The sequence below is a fragment of the Bos indicus genome, chromosome 10 (assembly GCF_029378745.1).
Source record: "Bos indicus isolate NIAB-ARS_2022 breed Sahiwal x Tharparkar chromosome 10, NIAB-ARS_B.indTharparkar_mat_pri_1.0, whole genome shotgun sequence".
Classification (NCBI taxonomy): Eukaryota; Metazoa; Chordata; class Mammalia; order Artiodactyla; family Bovidae; genus Bos; species Bos indicus.
In genome coordinates, this window is record NC_091769.1 from 12,046,737 (window position 1) to 12,070,607 (window position 23,871).

The 23,871-nt window shown below is 49.2% G+C and overlaps 1 protein-coding gene and 1 pseudogene across 1 annotated transcript; one reads left to right on the forward strand and one right to left on the reverse strand.

Annotated features, from left to right (window-relative positions):
* Nucleotides 1–3,962: 3,962 nt before the first annotated feature.
* UBAP1L (ubiquitin associated protein 1 like) lies at nucleotides 3,963–23,574 on the reverse strand. The gene is made up of 6 exons (XM_070796808.1): nucleotides 23,455–23,574; nucleotides 21,835–21,896; nucleotides 16,191–16,935; nucleotides 13,210–13,416; nucleotides 6,387–6,488; nucleotides 3,963–5,242 (listed from the first exon to the last, which is right to left on the reverse strand). Exons 1-6 carry the CDS (start codon nucleotides 23,572–23,574, stop codon nucleotides 5,108–5,110), a joined length of 1,371 nt encoding a protein of 456 aa, XP_070652909.1. The 3' UTR covers nucleotides 3,963–5,107.
* LOC109564453 (large ribosomal subunit protein uL29 pseudogene) lies at nucleotides 8,642–9,115 on the forward strand (annotated as a pseudogene).
* Nucleotides 23,575–23,871: the final 297 nt, after the last annotated feature.

A 23,871-nucleotide genomic window follows, 5' to 3' on the forward strand; every position in this document is an offset into this window, starting at 1 on the left:
AGACTAAAGCCAGATTACCTTAATCAAAACAGAAATAACTTTGGATGTAACATTGCATCTTAGAATTGAATTTTAATTTTCCCGTCTTTTCCAAGTGCAGTTATACTTTTTTTTTTTTACTAACTTTATGCCATCTCACAGATTTCTCAAATAGTTTTATATTGCCTGCAAGTTATTTAAAGCAAAATTTTAAGGGCAAAGAATATTTTTAATGTAATTTCAAGTTGGCAGTCCTTGAGGCTTAGTGGAAAGTACTCAGGGACTGGATGGACCTCAGAAGACCCGGGTTCTGTTTAGGCCTGTGTAGGCCTGCTAAGGTCCTCATTGCATGTTCAAACAAGATTTTATTTGTCTTTTCACAGGCCTCAGCCCCAGGTCCAGCCCTGTTTGTTGGGTGGAGGGGGCTGAGAGAGTTCTGCACTAATTGCTCCAGGTCAGTGCTCAGGGCAACTGGGAAGGACAGAGGCATCAGCGTCCTGTCCTCTGACCTCTACTTGCCTGTCATGGGCAGCCCCAGCAATTTGTCCCCTCAGTTCCTGGGGACCTCCAGAAGCTAGGCCTGGGATGACTGAAGACAACTCTGGTCCCAATCCCCAAGTCAGGGAAAACTGACATAGGGTCACAGACTGTGAAAGCAGAAGCCAGATACACTGGCCATGGGCCCATTACATTGACTAAAAATCCCCCAAGATACTGGCATAAAAACAGACACACAGATCAGTGGAACACACTAGAGAGCCGGGAAATAAACCCACACATATATGTGGTCAATTACTTTACAATCAAGGAACCAAGAATATACAATGAGGAAAAGACAGTCAGTTTCTTCAATGACACCCGTATGATACCACTCTTATAGCAGAAAGCGAAAAGGAACTAAGAGCCTGTTGATGTAGGTGAAAGAGAAGAGTGAAAAGCTGGCTTAAAATTGAACATTCAAAAAATGAAGATCATGGCATCTGGTCCCCTCCCTTCATGGCAAACAGATGGGGAAACAATGGAAACAGTGACAAACTTTACTTTCTTGGGCTTCAAAATCACTACAGATGGTGACTGCAGCCATGAAATTAAAAGATGCTTGCTCCTTGTAAGAAAAGCTATAACAAACCTAAACAGCATATTAAAAAGCAGAGACATCTCTTTGCCAACAAAGGTCCGTCTAGTCAAAGCTGTGGTTTTTCCAGTAGTCATGCAAGGATGTAAGAGTTGGACCATAAAGAAGGCTGAGCACTGAAGAATTGATGCTTTTGAACTGTGGTGTTGGAGAAGACTCTTGAAAGTCCCTTGGACTGCAAGGAGATCCAACCAGTCAATCCTAAAGGAAATCAGTCCTGAATATTCATTGGAAGGACTGATGCTGAAGCTGAAGCTCCAATACTTTGGCCACCTGATGCAAAGAACTGACTCATTGGAAAAGACCCTGATGCTGGGAAAGATTGAGGGCAGGAGGATAAGGGAACAACAGAGGACAAGATGGTTGGATGGCATCACCTACTCAATGTACATGAGTTTGAGCAAGTTCCAGGAGTTGGTGATAGACAGGGAAGCCTGGTGTGCTTCAGTCCATAGGGTCGCAAAAAGTCAGACATGACTGAGCGACTGAACAACAACAGCTCTTCAATGAATGGTGCTGTGAAAACTGGGCTGCTGCTGTTGCTGCTAAGTTGCTTCAGTCGTGTCCAACTCAGTGTGACCCCATTAGACGGCAACCCAACAGGCTCCCCTATCCCTGGGATTCTCCAGGCAAGAACACTAGAGTAGGTTGCCATTTCCTTCTCCAATGCATGAAAGTGAAAAGTGAAAGTGAAGTCGCTCAGTCGTGTCCAACTCTTCTCGACGCCATGGACTGCAGCCCACCAGGCTCCTCCGCCCATGGGATTTTCCAGGCAAGAGTACTGGAGTGGGGTGCCATCGCCTTCTCCGTGAAAACTGGGCAGCTGTATGCAAAAGAATAAAACCCCACAACTATCTCACACCACATACAAAAATTAACTCAAGGGAATTAAAGACTTGAATGTTGGATATGAAACCATGAAACTCCCAGAATAAAACATAGGCAGTAAGCTCCTTGACGTCGGTCTGGGTGAGGATTTTTTAAATCTAACACCCAAAGCAAATGCAACAAAAGCAAAAATAAGCAAGTGGGACTACATCAAACTATTATAAAAAGCTCTGTACAACAAAGGAAACCATCAACAGAGTGAAAAGGCAACCTACATAATGAGAGAAAATATTTGCAAATCATATATCTGATAAGGAGCTAATATCCAAAATAGATAAAGAATTCATTCAGGGACTTCCCTTGTGGTCCAGTGGTTAAGATTCTGAGCTTCCACCACAGAGGGTATGGTTGGATCCCTGACTGGGGAGTTAAGATCTTGCATGCTCCATGGTATGGCCAAAAAATAAGAAAAAATTAAAAATAATTTTTAGAAAAAGAACTCATACAAGTCAGCAGCAAAAAAAAAAAAAAAAAAAAATACCCACACAATATGATTTTAAAATGGGAAGATCTAAATAGAGTTTTTCCCAAAGAAGACATACAAAAGGCCAATATGCACATGAAAACATCATTAATTATTAGGGAAATGTAAATCAAAACCACAATGAGATGCCATCAAACACCTATCAGAATGACTAGTATCAAAATGACAAGAAATCACAGGTGTTTGTGAGCATATGGAGAAAAGGGAGCCCTCACGCACATTGTGAGAATGGAAGTTGGTGCAGCCATGATGGAAAACAGGAAGATGGTGTGGAGGCTCCTCCAAAAATTAAAAATAGAGCTACCATATGAGCCAGCAATCCCACTGCTGGATATTATCTGAGGAAAACAAAAGCACTGACTTGAAAAGGTATCTGCACCCCAAAGGTTCACTGCCATATTATTAGAAACCACCAAGACAATGGCAACAGCCTAAATGCCTATTGACGGGTGCATGGATAGAGAGACTCTGGTGTGTATACAATGGAATATTATTCAGTCATGAGGAAGAACGCTGCTGCTGCTGCTAAGTCACTTGAGTCGTGTCTGACTCTGTGTGACCCCATAGACGGCAGCCCACCAGGCTCCCCCATCCCTGGGATTCTCCGGGCAAGAACACTAGAGTGGGTTGCCATTTCCTTCTCCAATGCATGAAAGTGAAAAGTGAAAGTGAAGTCGCTCAGTCATGTCTGACTCTTCGTGACGCCATGGACTGCAGCCCACCAGGCTCCCCTGTCCCTGGGATTCTCCAGGCAAGAACACTGGAGTGGGGTGCCATTTCCTTCTCCAATGCATGAAAGTGAAAAGGGAAAGTGAAGTCGCTCAGTCATGTCCGACTCTTAGCGACCCCATGGACTGCAGCCTACCAGGTTCCTCTGTCCATGGGATTTTCCAGGCAAGAGTACTAGAGTGGGGTGCCATCGCCTTCTCCAAAGGAAGAATGAGATCTTGCCGTTTGTGACAACACGGATGGGCCTTGAGGGCATTATGCTAAGTGGAATAAATTAGACACAGAAAGACAAATACTGTATGATCTTTCTCATATGTGGACTACTAAACAAAAACAAGCTCACAGATAAAAGGGACAGATAGTGGTTGCCAGAGGTGGGGGATGGGAGAGGGGGAAATGAATGAAGAGGGTCAACAATATAACCAAAACAGCGATTTAAAAAATAGAAAGGAAAATGAAAGAATCTCCAGAGAGCTTCTTAGAAAAACAAAACAGATTTCTGCGGGCTGCCAAGCTGGACTTTCTGAATCAGATTATCCAGGAGTGGGGCTTTGGACATTTTAACAAATTTCCCAGGGTACTCTCATGGATAGCAGTCAGGTCCAGTCACTCCACTTTCCCTGGGGAAACTTAAGCCCAAACAGGCCTTGAGCCAGTCATCAGCAGAACCAAAATCAGAATTAGGTCCTCTCACCCACAGTTAGATATCCTTTCCACACCAAGACCAGAAACCAGGACCCAAAGAACTACACAATATTTATTTGTTTTAATTATCTTAAAGTTACTAATGCCCATAGTTTAAAGAATCAAATGTAGATCATTTTACAAGGGTTATATGAAAACACGCAGTTCATTGCCTGTGCACCCCATCCGGCCGTCCTCACAAGGAACCACTTTCACCTCTTCAAGCTGCTTCCTCTGATATTGAAGGAAACTGGAATGTCATCCCAAAATATGCCTCTTTGACATAATTCTGCTCGGTTGCATCCAACTGTTTGTGGCCCCACAGACTGTAGCCCACCAGTCTCCACTGTCCACAGGAATTCTCCAGATAAGAATCCTGGAGCAGGTTGCCATTTCCTTTTCCAGGGGGTCTTCCCAAGCCAGGGGTTGAACCTGTGTCTCCTGTGTCTCCTGCATTGTCAGATGGATTCTTTACCACTGAGCCATCTGGGAAACTCTTGACATAACTGAGCTGAAGGCAATTAAGCAGAAGATGCAAGAAAAGTTCTCTCTTCCCTTCCCCGCTTTTCTGCCTTGAGGCAGGATATACATTCTTTTCTGGAGGCAGATTCTTGTCAGCCCAGCAGTGCACCAGGGAACCTGCAAAGAAATCTTACTCCATTCGTTCCCTTCATATATTTACCTCCCTACAGTTTGCAGTCCTTGGAAGCCTGAAACTGTTTTCCTTTGTCCTGTCAATTCTCTACAAATTATTTGTTGAAAATGCTATATAAAGTGGAAGTCACTTAATCATGTCCAACTCTTTGCAACCCCATGGACTATACAGTCCATGGAATTCTCCAGGCCAGAATACTAGAGTGGGTAGCCTTTCCCTTCTCCAGGGGATCTTCCCCAGCCAGAGTTCTAAACTGCTATCTTGAGTTACTTTTCATTGAAGTTTCTTGGGCACGATGCATGCCATCTGCATTAATACATTTTGGTTTTTCTCTTGTTAATCTGTCTTTTTGTTAAAGAGCCCCTGTGAAGTTCTCAGAGGTACAGTTTTGCCTCCTCTACAGTATTTACTCCCACTCTTGGCATCGTGTGCATTTTTACAATAAGCATGCACTGCTTTGTTATTTTCATGTAGTCTTCATGATACAGTCAGGAGGGATTGCCAGGTCTGGGGCAGGACCAGGATGCACAGACACTGCTAGGTGCCCTGGGGGTCACTGGGCACAGGCCACCAGCTCCTCCAGGGCTTGCTCTCGGCGGTTGCCATGGACCAGTAGCACTTCCTTGATGCGGTCCTGCTGGAAGCCCATGTCGCTGAACTGCTCCGAGAGGCGCAGGAACTCCCCTGCCTGAGGAAGAGGAGGCAGAGAGGGCATGGGGGGCTCTGGGAGGCTGGGCCTCTGGCCTGGGCAGTCCCCTCCCAAGTACCCACTCTACATACCCCCAGAAGCCGTGACCCCACAGGCCAGGTGAGCCTGGTCCTGGCCAGCACCTATGGTTCTCCTTTATCTCAATGACATGAGGTGACATGGGCTCAAACCTCACTTCCTGTGCCAAGGAAGGAGACCCCAGCCTGGCTGCTGGCCCTCTCTGTCTTGGCTTTACTTCCCCTCTCCCACTCCCTCCTGACTCCCTGTGCTCATGCCCCGCACTGGGGCAGGAAGAGAAGGCTGCACACTGGTGCCCAGAGGATGCACAGCACAGGGTCTCTGTCCAGGGCCCAAACCCTCACACAGCACAGCCTCTGCCTGCCTCCTCTGACCCCACTGCTCAAAACTTCCCTGCCTTTCCCCCGACCCCTCGGCTTCCCTCCCACCCCACCATCCCTCCCACAGCCTCCGGGAAGTCTGCTCTGCTCTGGACAGGTCACATTCACTGGGCGCTCAGGATGTCCCCCTAACTGGGGCCACAGCCTCAAGCCTTCTGGGTTTCCAGGTAAGTGGCAAACTCCCTGAAGAGAGTTCAAGCATTATCATGCTACCTGCCTGGCTCCTGTCTGGGTGTCCGACAAAGAGGAGCCAGTCAATATTTGCTGTGTTGATTCAAGCTATAAAGCTCTGCCCAGGTGGTGTTAGTGGTAAAGAACCCGCCTTGCCAATGCAAGAGATGTAAGACATGCAGGTTCAATCCCTGGGTTGGGAAGATCCCCTGGAGGAGTGCATGGCAATCTACTCTAGTGTTCTTGCCTGGAGAATCCCATGCACACAGGAGCCTGGCGGGCTGCAGTCCATGGGGTCACACAGAGTCAGACACGACTGAAGCGGCTTGGCCCAAAGCTCTACTCCCTGTTTCCTCCCCACCGCTTCCCCTTGGGTCCTCTTGCCTTCTCCATGTCTCAGCTCCCTAGGCTGTCTCCTTCTCCCTGGGGCTCAGCAAGCAGGCTATCTCCTGAGGCCCCCAGGCTGTCTCTGGTGCTGGTCGGCCCCTGCACACCAGGCCTGCATGGGCACCCCACCCACCCTTCGCTGGGGCCCGGGCAGGAGCCCCGCTGACCTGGCTCTCGGAGAACTGGAACATCTCCATGGCCTCATCCACCAGCCCCTCCTCGTAGCCCTGTCGCAGCAGCCGGTCACAGGCGCTAAGGTAGCTGAGAAACTGGGCAGGAAGGGGCACAGAGGGAAGGACAGTAAGAGCAATGCCCAGGACAGCAGGTGTGGTGGAGGAAGCACCCAAGGGCCTCAGGAGGACTGAGCTCAGGGCCAGGCTGACTGGGCAACCAGCCATACACAGCATGGCCCCAGAGATCCATGAGCCAGCAGAGAGGGTCAGAGGCCTCCCTGGGGACAGGTGGACAGCAAAGCCTCACCAACTGTCCAAGCTGGGGGCTGGAGTCCAGGAAGAGAGCTGCCGGGGTGGGTCAAGGTGTTCCCAGAACCTAAGTGGGGAACAGGCCAGGCCTCAAACACGGGTGTCTACCCACCATCCACCCAGCCTGCTCACCCTCCCTGGTGAGTACCCACCTGTGTGAGGGTGCCTCCTTTTCCACCCACCTCGTGCACCCCCACCCCGCCTCCAGACACATAATATCTTTGCGATCCAGGACTCCATGGGCCCCACCCCAGAGCAACGTTGCACCAAAGCTGGAAGGAGAGGGGACAGCCAAACGCCCACAGGGCCGTGCACCTCTTCCAGCCACTCCCTGCTTATTCACCAGGGGCTGCTTTTGCCCTCAGGATAAAGTTCTGCCTTCCAACCCCACGTTCAAAGACCTACTCGCTCTGTCAGCAGCCTTGGCTGCTTCCCTCGGCACCCTCAGACTCCTGCCCATCCAGCTCCAAGGCCAAGGCCAGCCTCACTCCTCTGCCCTGGGCAGGCTCTCCCTACCCCCATTCCCACCTCCGTCTCCACCAGGTGTCTCCACAGCACCCAAGGCTTCCTGCACCTACAGCTCTGTAACTGCCTAATATCTTCCTCAGCTTTCTCATCCACCAAGTTTCTGTCCCACAGGAGGACATCACTATGTCCCAGCCTCCAGCACGGCAGGCAGGCAGAAGGAGCTCAATAAATGTAAGCTGTGTTTATAAACTAAATTAAGAACTACCTTCCGGGAGCTCACAGCTCCTTGGGGGAGATAAACCAGATACAGGAAAACACGAGTGCCAGGCAAATCAAAGCAGGATTTACAGGGAATTGGTGCCAAATGAAGGCTCCAGACGATTAAAGGACGGGTACGAGTGGAGGAGAAGCAAGTCGGATTTCTGCAGACCTTCGGAACGGAGCAGAAAACAGACCGCATAGACTAATGGCTTTCAGACTGTTCTAGCCTGTGAACTGCCCAAGCACCAGGGGGCTTCAACAGTAACAGGGGTAGGTTGCTGTTACTCTGGGAGAACTGGGGGCAAGAGGTAGAGGGAGCCCAGAGCAGGGGCCCTCACCCCAGGAACCTTGCTCTGGGCACATTCTGAAAACCAACCAACTCAGCTCTCCTGGCATAGTTGAGGGAACTGAGGTCCAGGCAGGGTGGACCAGGGTCCCAGGACTAGGGCCCAGATCACCTGTCTTTTGGCCAGTGCCTTGTCCATGGGTCCCGCTGCTAGAGGAGGAACTTTGAGCTGGCTTGCAAGTAGACAGAGTTTCTGAAGGTCTGTTCATCTATAGCAAAAGTTCTCAGCCTCAGTGCCGACTGTAACTACCTGGGAGCTTTAAAACTGCAGTGCCTCAACAATAAATTCTGGAGAGGGTGTGGAGAAGGTAACCCTCCTACATTGTTGGTGGGAATGTAAATTGGTAGAGACACTATGGAGAACAGTATGGAGATTCCTTAAAAAACTAAAAATAGAGCTACCATATGACCCTGCAATCCCATTCTTGGGCATATATCCAGAGAAAAACGTGGTCCAAAAGGATACATGCCCTCCAATGTTCATTGCAGCACTGTTTACAATAGCCGACATGAAAGCAACCTAAATGTCCATTGACAGAGGAATGGATAAAAAAAAGATGTGGTACATATATACACTAGAATATTACTCAGCCATTAAAAAGAATGAAATCATGCCATTTGCAGCACCATGGATGGAACTAGAGATTGTCATACAGTGAAGTGAGTTAGAGAGAGAAGGAAAAACATCCTATGACATCCCTTATATGTGAAATCTAAAAAAAAGATGATAACAAATGAACTTACTCACAAAACAGACTCACAGTCTTAGAGTATGAACTTATGATTACTAAACGGGCAGAAGCATGGAGGAAGTCAGGGAGTTTGGGGATGGTCATACTGATATATTTTAAATGGATAACCAACAAAAACCTACTGTATACTCTTTCCCTCCGAGAAGACAGCGGAGGCAGACTATACAGCCACGGCCAAGATTAAGGCTCAAGACCTTCGCGGCAAGAAGGAGGAGCTGCTGAAACAGCTGGAGGACCTGAAGGTGGAGCTGTCCCAGCTTTGCGTGGCTAAAGTGACAGGAGGCGCGGCTTCCAAACTCTCCAAGATCCGAGTGGTTCGTAAATCCATCGCCCGTGTACTGACTGTCATTAACCAGACTCAGAAAGAGAACCTCAGGAAATTCTATAAGGGCAAGAAGTACAAGCCCCTGGATCTGCGGCCCAAGAAAACACGTGCCATGCGCCGCCGACTCAACAAGCATGAAGAGAACCTGAAGACCAAGAAGCAGCAGCGGAAGGAGCAGCTGTACCCCCTCCGGAAGTACGCAGTCAAGGCTTGAGCATCCAGCTGTCAATAAAACAGACAGACCACTAAAAAAAAAAAAAAAAAAAAACCTACTGTATAGCACATGGAATTTTGCTCAATGTTAGGTGGCAGCCTGGATGGGCGGGGATTAGGTGGGAGAATGGATACATGTATATGTACGACTGAGTCCCTTTGCTCTCCACCTGAAACTGTCATAACATTGATAATCAGCTATACTCCAATACAAAATAAAAAGTTAACAAAACAAAACAATAGCCACAAAACACTGGTGTCTCAGTATCACTGCCCACACCCAGCTGATGATGGTCATGTCCAAAGGCCCTGACATGACTGGTAGGGGGAAGCCCGGCACTGGGATTTTTACAGCTCTCCAGGTGATTCTTGCATGCAGCCAAGGTTAAGGGTCTCTGACTCAGCCCAACCCAGTAGACCCAAGCCAGGCTGCGTATCAGAACCATCTGCAGATCTTTTAAAATGATAGGCCCCTGGGCCCACTCCAGATCTACTGATCCTGCAGAGTAGGTTCCGAGAATCTGCATTTGTAAGGATTCTGCTGCTTGGTCAGTAACTAGGCCTAGCTCAGGCTCCAGGGTGGGTGAGGATGTCATCTTCAGACCCCAGGATGGGACCCCCAGCAGTCACTGGTCATAAACATATTCTCCTCCATTCTGTGAACGGGGAAAATGAGGCTCAGAGAGGGGCCATGATGTGTCTAGAGTCTAAGGGTAAGCCTGGGTCTGGCCAACGGACCCTTGAAAGTGCCACCCATGCCTGTCCTGCAGGCAGTCAGTGGGCACGTTGATCCTGGGGCAGGAAGGAAGGAGTGATGGACAAAGCTTAGGGTTTGTATTTCTTCCTCTCTCCCTGGTTTTTCCAAGTGCCCTGTCTCCATCACCTGATGTCCACCCTCCTAGACCATCCGCTGTTCATCTCTGACTAAAGACGATTTACTGTAGTATTTGTCTTTCATGGGGAGAAGGGCTGTGAACCCAAAAAAGATGTTCAGTTAATGGTGGAACTTCACAGAACAGAGAGGAACACTAACGTGGTCGGGGAGATGAAGATCCAGTGGCCCTCGGGCCCACACCTTAGAGCCTGGCCCCTGACTGCTCACTGGGAGAAGGCCCACCAGGCAGGTGGTCCATCTGTGTCTGGAAACAGCGTTCCTGATGCGGTGAGATTCTTCCAGCCCACTCAAAGGGAGGCCAATGCGCTGTGCTGCCCCCAGCTAATCTTCAGATCCCCACAGTGATGACCTGAGATCTCAGCCTTGTCACAGGGTCTGGAGGGGTTGGGGAGGCGTGTCAGAGTCCCCACCATGGGCCTGGCCCCTCACGGCGCTTCTGGACGCTTCTTGGCCAAGGTCCTGGCTTTCCAGCAGCAGCTGAATGTGGAGGCAACTTTAAATCTACTCTTAAATCTCAGATCAACCTACGGTGCTGCCCGGAAAGATTTTCACACAGAAAATGAGAGAAAAGCACAGTGTAACAAAATTCAGAACCACACCAGCCTGGCATCCACCCTGCTGCCACCACTGACTAATTATGTGAACCTCCCTGACCTCAGTTTCCTCATCTGCAAAGTGGGAACAGTAAAAGCAACCTTGCAGAAATGAGAAGACCTAAATGAATACTCTCAGATTGAGGGACTGGCACAAAGTTGCTTGGTAAATAGCAGCAGCACCCCTGCCATCTCCTCCATCGTGTTAGCCACCATATGTGGGGCTCACCACGTTGAAAGCTTTCCTCTAGGACTGATGAACCGAGTAGAGCGGGAGCAGGAGTGGGTGGGAAAGAGGACCCAGTGCCTTCCCACCTCCTCAACCTGCAGCAGCACATCCTGATCTGGCTCCTGTTTGAGCCACTCTCCCTCCGTCACTCCCTCACCCAGGAGCAGGCAGCTCCAGACCTCAGGGACTCAACATATGGCCACCATCAGTGTCTAGGGAGAGGGTCTCCGAGTCCTCTGATGATGGTGGGACAGAGACAGTAGAAAGAAATATGTGCCATTCAATACCTGTGGCTCAGCTTTCCCACCACAAATAACCCTGGTGTGTAGAACACAATGCAAAATGGGATGCAACATTCAGCTGGGGGAAGGGGTTCAGACGATGATATTCAATGCCCACCTCTTGCCCCTGCTCACAGTCCTTTTATGCCTGCTTTCTGCTGTGGGGTCTTTGAGAAAACTCTCAGGCCAGCCTTCAAGGCACCCTTAATCTTCCCTCTATTCCCTTTCCCTCTATCTCCCACCAGCCCACGTCATATATTCAGTGAGACTGTTGGATCAGGGCCTCCCAAGTCCTTCCTGCCACTACCTCTCAGCTGATACTGTTCCTCCTGCCTGGAAGATCATCCTTCTCTTTTCTTCAAATTCAGGTCTTATCCATCCTTAAAGTCCAGCTCAAGGCTTTATACCTTCATGAAGCCTTTCTCAATTACTGAAACCTCCCCATGGTAGATTAAGAACAGTCATATACTCTTTGCAGCTTTTCCCATCAAGAGGTAGAGTCTATTTTTCTACCCTTTTAATCTGACCTGGTCTATGACATGCTTTGGCCAACAGTATAAGGCAGAAGTGACTATACTTTTAACCTCAAGAGACTTTGCATCTTCCACTCCTGTACTCTTGGGAACAAGTAGGCTAGCTTGCTGGAGACCTGTGGTCCAGTTGACAAGTTTCACCAACCACGGGATTGTGATCAAGGTCATCCTAGACTATTCAGCTCTAGCTGGGTCACCAAACTGTAGCCACACGAGAGACCGGAGGTGAGACCTGCAAAAGAACTTCCTTGCTGACTCCACCCACACTGCCAACCCAGAGATTCATGAGCGAACACATGGTTGCAGTATTAAACCACTGTTGGGGTGACTGTCACATGGCAATAGATAACTGAAACACCCCCAAATCATTCCTGTTCCTTCTGCTCCCAGGCATCTTCTCACCACACCTCTCTTTTGGCAATTCAGGGTTCTCACTCTCCTGCAGGTGTTCTCATATTCTTAGCTTGAATGGGGGGCATCAAGACTTGCTCCCAAAGCAAGAGCAGCTTGGGGTGCTACCTACCCTTGTTATTACTGGTGTCCCCTCTTCTTCCAATAGGAGTGGAGTCCTTAAAAATGGAACCTGGTGTGGTAGACTCTGAGATACCCCTTCCAGATACACCGTCCTTGAAGGTCTTATTGCAGATGGTAGTAGCGGTGGTAGAAACCATCAGCTATCTGTCCCTTCAGGGGCTGCCTTAGCTGCAGAGATCACTTCTCTCAAGTCACCCTCTTTCTACCTCTGGTGACTCATTGAGGCAGAGGTATGAAGGCCTGACCATCTCATCCCCAATTAGGACAACTCCAAAGGGCCATATATGCTTCAGAGCTATGGGGTTGGCTGTCACTGGGTCTATAAAGTTCAACCTCTCCCTCTACTCATCCCTGCTTCTGTCCTTTCCCTTCCCTAGAAGTTGTTCCCAAGGGTCTCCTTAATAAATCTCCATATGCCAAACCCCACTGGAGTCTGCTTCCTGGAAACCCAACCCACAACACTGGTTTCCCCATAGCTCCTAGCTGCATCCAAACACCAAGGAAGCGTCCGGCAAATACTTAGGACTAGATTGATGGATGGGTAGATGGAAAGAGAGAGCGATGGATATGGTGTGGATTAACTGTTGAGGGAAGTGGTCAGAGCTGTGCCATCCAATATGGTAGCTGTATGTGGCTATTTAATTTTTAATTTCATTTCATTATCATTAATAACAATTTTCAGTCATACTAGCCACATTCAAGTAACCACATATAGCTAGTGTTTACTATATTGGACAACACAGGAATAAAACATCTCTCTTGTTGCAGAAAGTGCTATTGGGCACCTCTGGAAAGATTTGTGACTGCCCAAAGCTTCAGTCCTACTTTCGGGGCAGAGATTTGGACAGGAGTAGAATATTGAGACTCCCCAAGTAGGCATGGAGGGTCTTGCTAAACTCTCATGGAGATGGTAGCCTTAGGATCTAGAAACTTGATCACAACCCCCAATAATTAAATCAAAGCTGAAATTCTGCCTCCGAAGAAAAACACAAAATAACTTCAAGTTGAAGATAAAAACAATGTGGCCACTGACCCGACTCCAGTTCCACAGCCTCCCAGCTCTGGGTCCCCCACTCACCTGGCTCAGGCTCTGCCGCCCCGTCTTCTGCAGAGCCACGATGGCCCTGTGCAGAGGGTACCCCAGGGCAACCACCGGCCCAATGAGGTCTTGCTCCTCCTGGCTCAGGGCAGACAGCAAGTCAGCAGAATCAGGGTGCGATCTGTGGGCAGCACAAGGCTGGGGCACCCGTCCAGGAGGTGGCAGGCAGGTGTACGGGCTGAGGGACTGAAACAAAGGCAAGCTGCAAGTGTCAGTTACCCTGGAGGTGACACCTGGCAGGGCAAGACATTTTTAAAGGTGCCTTCGCTACAGAGCACAGGGGTTAATATTGTGAGGATCTTGGAGCCCTGCAGACCTGGGTTCAAATCCCAGCTTTCTACTGTTTACTCAGTTTGTTGTTTAGTCGCTTGGTTGTGTCCAACTCTTTGAGACCCCATAGACTGTAGCCCACCAGGCTCCTCTGTCCATGTGATTTCCCAGGCAAGAGTACTGGAGCGGGTTGCCATTTACTTCTCTAAGGGATCTTCCCAACCCAGGGATTGAACCTGAGTCTCCTGCATTGCAGGTGGATTCTTTACCACTAAGCCACCAGGGAAGCCAGATTATTCATGTGTAAAATGGATGCAATCATACCAGATACCTCACAGGGTTGTTACAAGGCTTAAATAAGATGAGGTGAGAAAAGTGACTAGCAAAAGGGTTTGGCATACAGAAACTGCCAGTAGATGATAATATTTATTGCTTAGAACAAGCCTGTGAGAGAAATACAATAGGCTCATTCTATATTTTATAGCTACTGAAGTCAAGGTTCAGAGAAGCTGGCAAATGACCTGACAAACAACACAGTTTTGGGACCTGTACCCTACTCAGAATCAACGCAGGGTTCTCGACCCCATAGCTTAGGGAGCACGGGAGCAGGACTGAGCTTCCTAGCCAGAACTTCCTTCTTGAGTCTGGCTGGACTAGGGCTTGGTTAGGCAAGGCGCAGGATAGGAACTGGGTACAGCTGTGGTGCTGGGGAAACCCACAGAGACCCTGGACTAAGGAGGGTGGCTTGAAGGCATTTCAATAGGTTTGGCTGGCATCATCCCTAGCCTGTTCCCCATGAAGAAGCATCCAACTGCTAACCCTGTCCCCTCCTCCAGCAGGAAAGCCTAGGTGCTGTCCTGGCTCCAGGAGCAGACTGCCTGTGACATGTGAATTCCCTACACGTCCTCATCTTCTCAGCGGTTTCCCTGCCATGGCCTCACCTTAGGATCTACTCTTTACTCCTAGAGTGAAAACCATGCAAGTCTTAGGATTTGAGTCTATGCTTGTGACCTTGAAAAAGATTCTTAGGTGCTCTCTGCCTCAGTTTCCTCCTCTACAGAATATGCGTCCCATCTGCCCCCATCTCTCCCCCACTCCGCTACAGGGTTGTTGCTAAATTTAATTGGGATCAGGGAAGAGCCCTCCTAGCATCAGCAGCTAGCCCGTGATGTGGCTGTGGCCTGTACTGTTTATATAACCTCTTCTCTGTTTGCTGTAAATAACTGTGTGCAGGGTTGCTTTACAGGTAGAGAAGGGATGGCTCAGAGAGGTTCAGTGACTTGCCTAAGTTCACACAGCATTGAGTGGGAAAAGCCAGACTTTGAGTCTGTCTTTTGGACTTACTTTCACCTTGGCCTTATTCTGTTGCATCTCCTGGCCTGACTGTGGAGTTGCTCAGGGGCAGAAAGCTGTGCCTAAATGTCACCTCCTGCTACTAATCTAACCTAACACATCTGTTCCAGACCTAGATTGTATGGAGTCTGACACTTATACAATGTATACTACTTAAAGGAAAAAGACACAGGAGCATAAACATATGCGTAAAACTGTGCACAAATCCTTGGAAGGGCTTCCAGGCTCAGTGGTGAAGAATGCTCCTGCCAATTGAGGAGCCGCAGGAGACTCAGGTTTGATCCTTGGGTCAGGAAGAGCCCCTGGAGGAGGAAATGGCAACCCACTCCAATATTCCTGTCGGGATTAAACCCACGGACAGAGGAGATTGGCGGGCTACAGTCCGTGCACGCATGCATGCTAAGAGGTGTCCAACTCTTTGCAACCCTATGAACTGTAGCCCGCCAGGCTCCTCTGTCCATGGGATTCTCCAGGCAAGAATACTGGAGCAGGTTGCTATACCTTCCTCCAGGGGATCGTCCGGAACCAGGGATAGAACCCATGTCTCTTACATCTCAGGCGTTTTCTTTACCACTAGCGCCACCTGGGAGGCCCCGGGCTACAGTCCAGGGGGGTCCCAAAGAAGGACGACTGAGCAACTGAGCACACTTGCTCAAAGCCTTGGGAGGAGCTAAGCCAGAAGCTTCAGCTTTACTGGTTTCACTGTGCGTTCACATCTGCTCCCAGTTCTTGGTGCACATCCTTTGTCCTGAAGCCGCCCCAGCCTGCAGCAGCCCTCACCTCCCCCTCAGGACCTGACCCCTCCCACCGGGCAGTGCTGCCGTATCTCACTCTTCCTTGCCAATCTCGTCTCATGCTTTTGACTTTGTCTCTTCCAATCCAGTCTCTTGCAAGAAGTAACTGCGCTGTGAATATTCCTTGATTGAACTCACCCAATCCTTGAACAGTGGGAAGCCCTAGATCTGAGCCACATTCATTGATTCAACAGACATTCACTGAGCTCCCCCTGGGGGCCAAGTGTGCTCTGGGTGCTCTGGAAGCAAATGCAATCCAATCACTGCCCTAAGAGAAGTCATATTCCATTGGAAGAGACGCATACTGGGTAATTACAATTATCCTAACAGGTGCCCTAATAGAAGCAAAGAAGGAGACGCAGCAAGAAACAAGGAAGGGGACCTCGAAGCAGGGAATACTCTAGGCACAGGGCTGCAGGAAGGACAGCATGGTACAGGGCCAGGTGAGAGCTGGTAGGGAGGAGTGTCCAACCAGGCAGGGGACCCAGATGCGGGGGCCTCGCTGCTAAGCTGTGTCCTTGGCCGAGGGGACAGGTTCCTTACCGCAACTGTGGGCTTGTGGCTCCGCAGCGGGGGCATGGCGCCGGCCGTGGAAGGCCGCGGGGGCAGCTTGAGGGTGCTGGGGGGCGACGGCTTGGGGCCCAAGGGTGGCGTGCGGGTGCTAGGGAGAGAGGCCTCGGAGACAGGGGACGGCGGGTTCTGCGTGGGAGCACTGAGGGGTGGAGGCGCCGGGCCCAGGGGCGGCGCGGGGCCGGGGCAGAGGCTCAGAGCTCGGTGGCGGAGGCGGTGAAGGAGGCTGCGGGGGTGGGAGGCGAGCCTGCCCTCGGAGAGCCGCCGCCTGGCTCCAGCCAGCTCCGACCTCACGCCGCGCAGCACGTCCAGCGAGCACCGCTGTTGGCCCACGCGGGGGCTCGCCGCGGAGCTGGGCTGGGGGCTTGGCTCCGGCTCTTCCTCCGCGGCAGACGAGGCTGCTTCCTCATCCTGATCCTCCTCTTCCTCCTCCTCCTCCTCAGGTTGCTCCTGGGATCCGGCCTCCGGACGTTCAACTGAGGCAGGCACGGGTTCCAGCCCTTGCTCGGGGCTGGCCAGCAAGAGCCAGGCCGGAGGGGCGGAAGCTGCCCCCGGAGCATCGCATTGGACTGGGCAGGGTCCCCGGATGACAGCCTCCACCCAGAAGAGTGTCCTCCTCTCCAGGCTGAAGTCGTGCTGCGGAGACAAGACCAGGGGAGGCTCTACCAGGCAAACCAGGGTCTGAGAGCACACTCCTACCTCCTGCCCCCCAGGGAACCTGTTCAGCCAGACTCTCCAGGCCTAGACAGCTTCTGATTCTAAGCCCCAGCCATTCATCGCAGGCCACCCTCACCCTCGGTTTTAGCTAGCATTGGAGTGGATGGCTGTCAATAACAATTTAATAGCAAACTCTGTAGACAGGACAACGTGAGGAATAGGTTAATAGAATGAAAGTCTAAGTCCCTTTGCCACTCAGCATATAATTGAACAACAGTGGCCTAAACAATTTCTCCAGGGGACTTCTCTGGCGGTCGAGATTGAGAATCTGCCTTCCAATGCAGGGGATGAGGGTTAGATCCCTGGTGGGAGAAGTAGGATCCCACATGCCAGTGGGGGCAACTCAGCCTCTTCACCACAACTCGAGAAACTAGGGCACCCACAACTACTGAGCCCACAGACTGCAGAGCCTGCGCCACTAGAGAGCCCATGCATGCAGCAAACAGAGAGCCCACACACGACCCAACAAAGACCCAGTGCTGCCAAAAAAAATTTTTTTTTAATTTCAACAAAACTTTTCCTTCACCAAGAAGCTTTCACTTGAGCTCAGCACCGTTTGCCACTGAGCAGCTGGCCTTGGAGGCTGGCCCAGACACACAAACCTCTGCATGGAGTAGTACTTGCCCCATCCTATGTGCTGCCTTCCAGCTTACTTGGGGGCCCAGGAAATGTAAAAATCTTCTCTTTTTTTTTTCCTGAACTCTACTTAGTTGGTCCTAATGTTATTCCCAATTCCAGATTATCAAAAGGAGGCTCAGGAAATTTAGTTTGCTCGAGGTCAGATCAGTGGTGAGTAGATGAGCTGGGATTCCTGTCCATCTGACTGATCAAGCCACCTAAAAACTAAATGTGGAGCCCACATAAATAATTTAAATTAAGCGTTTATGTGAAGCAAAAATAAAATATTCCCGTTAACTACTATTAAAATTAAGAACTGGAAATATAAAACTCCATTAAAAAATATAAATATTCTTAAAAGGCAACTTCAGTGCTCTGTGATGGCCAGGTAAGCCTGGGGGAGTGGGGGTGGGGGCGGATGTGGGAGGCAGAAAGGCAGACAGGAACTGCCTCTCCCCTCACCCAACTCCTGACATGACCCTAAGTTGGGGAGAGGAACAGAACTTAGCTGTTCTAAGTGTGGTTCCCCGACTGAGGTCAGGGAGTGTATCTTATTTCTCTCTGTTCTTGGGGCCCAGGGCAGTTCTGGTTCCAAGGGGATATTTGTAAGAGTGTACAGAATAAATGATTAGAAAAAGAGACTGGAGCAAAATGTGTGGGTTGGGAAGGAGAGAGGAGGTAAAAGGACCACTTCAGAGCTGAGGAGACCGTCATGGAGGGAAAGAGACTGAGAGATAATGAAACAGACAGTGGAACTTAGGGGATAAAAGGATCCAAAGACCCAATAAAAATACAAGCACTTGTGATTTGTGGAACCTAAGCAAGATGATTCTAAAGTTCATATGAAAAATAAACAAATAATAGCCAAGGGCTTCCATGGTGACTCAGTGGTAAAGAATCCACCTGCCAATGCAGGAGACACAGGTTCGATTCCTGGTCCAGGAAGATCCCACGTGCCATGGAGCAACGAAGCCTGTGCACCACAACTACTGAGCCCACAGGCCGCAAGTACTGAAGCTTACACACCCTAGAGCCTGTGCTCTGCAACAAGAGAAGCCGCTGCAATGAGAAGCCTGCCACGGCAACTAGAGAAAAACCTGTACAGCAACGAAGACCCAGTACAGCCCCCCCCCGCCCCCCCGCCAATGCACACCAAAAAAAAAGAATAGCCTAAAAACCTCTGGGGTCAAAAAGAGAAATAAAGGGGACTGGCTCTACCAGCTGCTAATATATATTATAAAACCTCAATAATTGAAGTAAGATACTGCACAGAGAGCCTAAAGGTAGAGAACAGAAGGTCCAGAAATGGACGTTATCTGTGGGACTTTAGTAGATAATAAGGTGGCATCTCAAGCAATGGGAAAAAAGAGGGACTGGTCAATAAATGATGTTAGTGGGAAGAAAATAAAGTTGGATCCATTCTCGCATCATACACAAGGGGAAATTCCAAAAGGATCAAAGATTCAGTTATTTGAAATGAAACTATAAAAGTACTAGCAGAAAAGAGGAGAGAAATCCTTTATAATCTCAAGTAGGGAAAACATTGCTCACTCTGAATTGAAACTGAGAAGCCGTGAGAGTACACACATGCACAAGTGAAAATCTGCATGGCAAATACACCCCACAAGCAAGGTCAAAGGCAAATAACAAACCAGCGGGAAAACAGCACTGATAGCACAGACACAGGAGTGCCTAGAAATAGGTAAGAAAGGACCGACAGCCCAACCGGGAAACAAACGAAAAGATATGAACAGTCCACAGAAAAGGAACTACAGACGGCTCTTAAACACATGAAAAGCTGCTCAGTCTCACTCACAATAAGAGAAAGGAAAATAAAACTATACTGAGATACCATTTGCCTATCCCTCAGCAAAGATGCAACATCTGATGACTCCTTTGTTGAGGATTGCAGCTAAGGTATAAGCCCATTTGTAGAGTGCTGTGCATGCTAAAGTCACTTCAGTTGTGTCCAACTCTTTCTGACCCTCTGGGCCACAGCCCACCAGGCTCCTCTGTCGATGGGATCCTCCAGGCAAGAACACTGGAGTAGGTTGCCATGCAAGATCTCCAGGGGATCTTCCTGACCCAGGGATCGAACCTGCATCTCTTATGTCTCCTGCATTGGCAGGTGGGTTCTTAACCACTAGCAGTGCCACCTGGGAAGCCCTTGTAGGGTGCTGGTTGGATGTTAAACAGTATAACCCTTATGGAGAGCAATTTGGCAATATGATTTAATTCATATAGTCTTTCCCTGCGGCATTGCTTGTAATGGCAAAAGACTGGGAAGAACCTAAGTGTCCATCAAGAGGGGATTCATTCAGTAAAGTACAATATATCCATATAATACAATACCATGCAGTGAAAAACAAACTGAAGAAGCATTCTGTGTATTGATATGGAAAGTCTTCAAATATGTTAAGTGAAAAAAATCCAGAAGAATAATGTATAGAAAATGCTACCTTTGGTGTGAAAAAGGAGGAAATAGCTGTATTTGCTTGTATGTACACATATAAGAATCTATAGAAGAATACATTTTAAAATACAAGTAACAGAAGTTACCAGGGCAGGTGGGGACAGGACAGATAAGGAAGTGTCAATGGAAGGCTTTTTACTCTCTTAAGACAGGCAAAGTGCCTGGGAGTCAAACTGACCTCAAACCTTGTTTTTTAAATAAAGTGTTATTGGAACACACTCACGTACTCACTCACTCCTTTATGTAATGTCTATGGCCCTTTCTCCCTACAATAATAGTGTGGAGTGATTGCTACTTTTTACTATCTGGCCCTTTACAGAAAATGTTTGTTGACCCTTGCTCTATACACACAAACACACACACACACACATATATATATATATATATATATTCTTTCTAAAAAATTTAACTGACAAAAAGGAAATCAACTCTAATTAAAGGAAAACTATGATGAAACAACAAAACACAGACTTGCTGAGGCTCCTCAGGAAAGCAGTAGGTGCAGGATGTGGACGTGGGCTTTAGGGACTGATGCTCATGTTGGAATCCTGGCTGTGCCACTCACAGCCACACGGCCCTGTTGGTCACATGGGTGGGAACTTTGATTTCCTGTGCCTTGGAGAGGGAACATCCATCTGCTACAAGGGTCATAAGAATGAGAGAGAAGAGTGAACCTATGAAGCGCATGTAGCCTGGCCCTGGTACATAGCAGGTGCTCCATGAATGGAAGGTATTTTTTTTTCTTTTTCAGGCCGCTACAGATTCATCTGGTAATCTAACCACTATCTATAACATTGTTGCTATGGGAAAATGTGTTTCAAGTTCCAAACACTGGGAATAAAGCCCAGTAAACTTGGAAGACTGACCAGGAAAGGCTATAAATCATATGTGGAGTCCCATGCTTCTCTATTTGATAGCTGGCCACAGCAGTAAAATAAATGGAGACTCAGGATGGGAAATAGGCTCAAGGGAGATGAGTGGGTGTGGAGTGCCCACCCTGAGAACAGGAGGCAGGGCCAGGGCCAACATGTGGGCTGGGACACAAGACATAGACTCGGCAGAAGGGTACCTATTCCTGCTTCTAGGAGAAGTAACTTTCAGAATAGCCTCCTCCCAGCTTAGCAGAGAGGGAATAGTTATGCTAGTCTGTCTACCTCCACTGGAGCTTAGTTAAGCAATTTCCTTTTCCCAGTTGGAGAAGCTCACTCGGCCCTTCCAAAAAAAGTCTTGCAAACGCACGCCGGTGGGCTGCCTCTTCTTCCCCAAAGGAGGCTCGCTTGCCCGTGTGCTGTGAACTGGGCTTCCAGGCCTGGGCGAAAAGCGCTTCCTGGAGCTCTCTGCTCAGGGGCTGGTTCCCCTGCACTGAGGCTGTGGGAGGAAGCCCAAACACACAGGGGAAGGCCCGAACCATGTCCACACGTCTCTGCTCTGGAGGAGAGCTCCAGGGAACCTAAGTCTGCCAGGCACTTTCTTGGCCCGCACGAGGAACACTCTGGGTGTGGAGCTGCATCCCCAACCCAGGGGCTTTGGGAGCCTGATTCTCTCCATGCGGCGCTGAGGCTGGGTGGCCAAGCCACAGCTTGGGAATCCATCCAGTGGCTCTTCCCTGCCCTCTGACAGAGCTCTCGTTGCTGGAGGCCTTGGCAGTTTGCACACCACCAGACCCTAAGCCCTCTGCAAGTAGGCTTAGGCCGCAAGGGAAGGCAAGAGCGAGACCAGGCAGGAGCCAGGCAGGTCTCCCACACTCCCGCAGCCTGCTCCCGCCTGGGCAGGAATGCTAGAAACTAGGAATGTCTTGGAGAGGCTCACCCAGCGCAGAGAAGCATCTCGGCCGTGACTCTGCAGTATCGGGCCTCTGAGCAGATCTGGAGCTAGAGTGAGGGCCCACAGCACAGGTTCTCTGGGGAAAGCAAGAGCTCCTGCCGCACCAAGAGGGGGCCCCTGAACACTGTACTTGGGGCTTTACAAAGCTTATTTCACTTCTGGGTCCTGAGGAACTTAAGTGCACCTGCAGGGGCTGCAGATGAAGTCTCCTGCTCCTATGCTTCCAAGCTACTCAAGCCTCTCTACCTGACCCTCTCCAGGCCTCTCCTTCCTGGACTGGTTTCTCTGCACCTAACTTCCCATAACCCTGTATTTTTTTGCCCTTGAACATTATGCGTCTGATGTCTCTCACTTTCCAATCCTTCTCTGAGCTATCATGAAATGATCTGCAATCAAGATCTAGGTTTTATTTTTTACGTAATTTTTAAAATTAATACATTTATTTTTGGCCATGCTGGGTCTCCGTTGCTATGAGCAGGGTTTCTCTAGTGGCAGCAAGTGGGGCTACTCTCTAGTTGTGGTGTGCAGGCTGCTCACTGCGGTGGCTTCTCTTGCTGTGGAGCACAGGCTCTCAGGTGCACACACTTCAGTAGTTGCTGCCCACGCGCTCAGTAATTGTGGATCTCAGGCTTAGTTGCCCCATGGCATATGGGCTCTTCCTGGACCAGGGATCCAACCAGTTTCCCTTGCATTGCAAGGCAGATTCTTAACCACTGGACCCCAGGGAAGCCCAGGACCTGGGAATTAGTCCCATCATTGCCACTATCTTTGGACAGATCATTTCCCTTTTCTGAGCCTCAGGTTCCTCATGTGCAAAGTGAGTGAGAGCTGAACTAGATCCTCAAATTTTCCTACCAAGTGGCCCACAGACAGTGCTGAATGAACACACAAGAGCCCAAGGACTCAGTCCCAAGAGATCCACCACCAGCTCCACAGCTGTTTGCAATCCTTCTCTTTCATTTGTTAAAATTCATGTGGATTTTGCCTTCTACCTCATTATATATCTGTGTTATAATACAAATGCAATAGGTTTCCTCCTAAATCTTCAAATAAATTTGACTCACTTGGAAGTTAAATAATCATGTTTATCCTGAGGGTATGTGATCTCACCGTATACATGAGGGCATACCCCAGTGTGTGAGCCATGGGGCAAGGGGTGCTTCATAGGTGCCCCATGGATAGGTGTACTTTGGGTCTGTGGAATAGTAATCCATTCTGATGTGTCCTGTGTAACTGTCTGCATTGTAATCTGAAGATAGCATCTTAGCCAAGTGGAAGGATTCTAACAGTGGAATTTTAGACTTGGCAGTAGGCTGATAGAGAAGAGAGGAATTGGAATTGGAGTATCCTTGCAAGGACTCTCAGTAACTCCATACAGGCAACCTTCTGGTTATTCTAAACGTAAGATGCACTAAATAGCCCCATGTCCAAGTCTCTAGACTTCTTCATGGAATATCTTTTCCTCTTGGGTTATTTTCACACTTCCTAGAATATATGAGAACAGGAGTGGCTGCCATTTAAAATCAAGGAACAGGGGGCCTCATGAGGCTCAGCATCAGACCCACAGACCAAAGGATGAGAAGACAGACAGAGAGAGGCACTTACCATAGAACCCAGCAAAAGTTCCCTGCAGTCTGGAATACTGAGATCTGGCCCAGGGAGGGGCTCTGTGTCTATCACAAAGCCCTTGGGCACCTTGAAGGGAACATCATCCAGGGCATTCATTCTGTCAGAGGAGTATGGAGATGGCTGAGCAGGGTTGGAAAGAACAAGTCCCTGAGGACCAGGCCCAGGCCTCAGATGGCTCACTGCTCTCCTGTGTGGTGACTTGGCCGAGTCCCACACAGCCAGGAAGGGAACGGTGAAGTGACTTGTGCTGCATACGGGAGGAAAAATGAATAAAACCAAGAGCCTTCAAACTGACAGCAACTGATATTTTCATGTTTAAGTCTTGATCTCTAGACCACTGTTTCCCAAAATGTGGTCTACAACACTAATTCTAAAGGGTTTCATCAAGAGTAT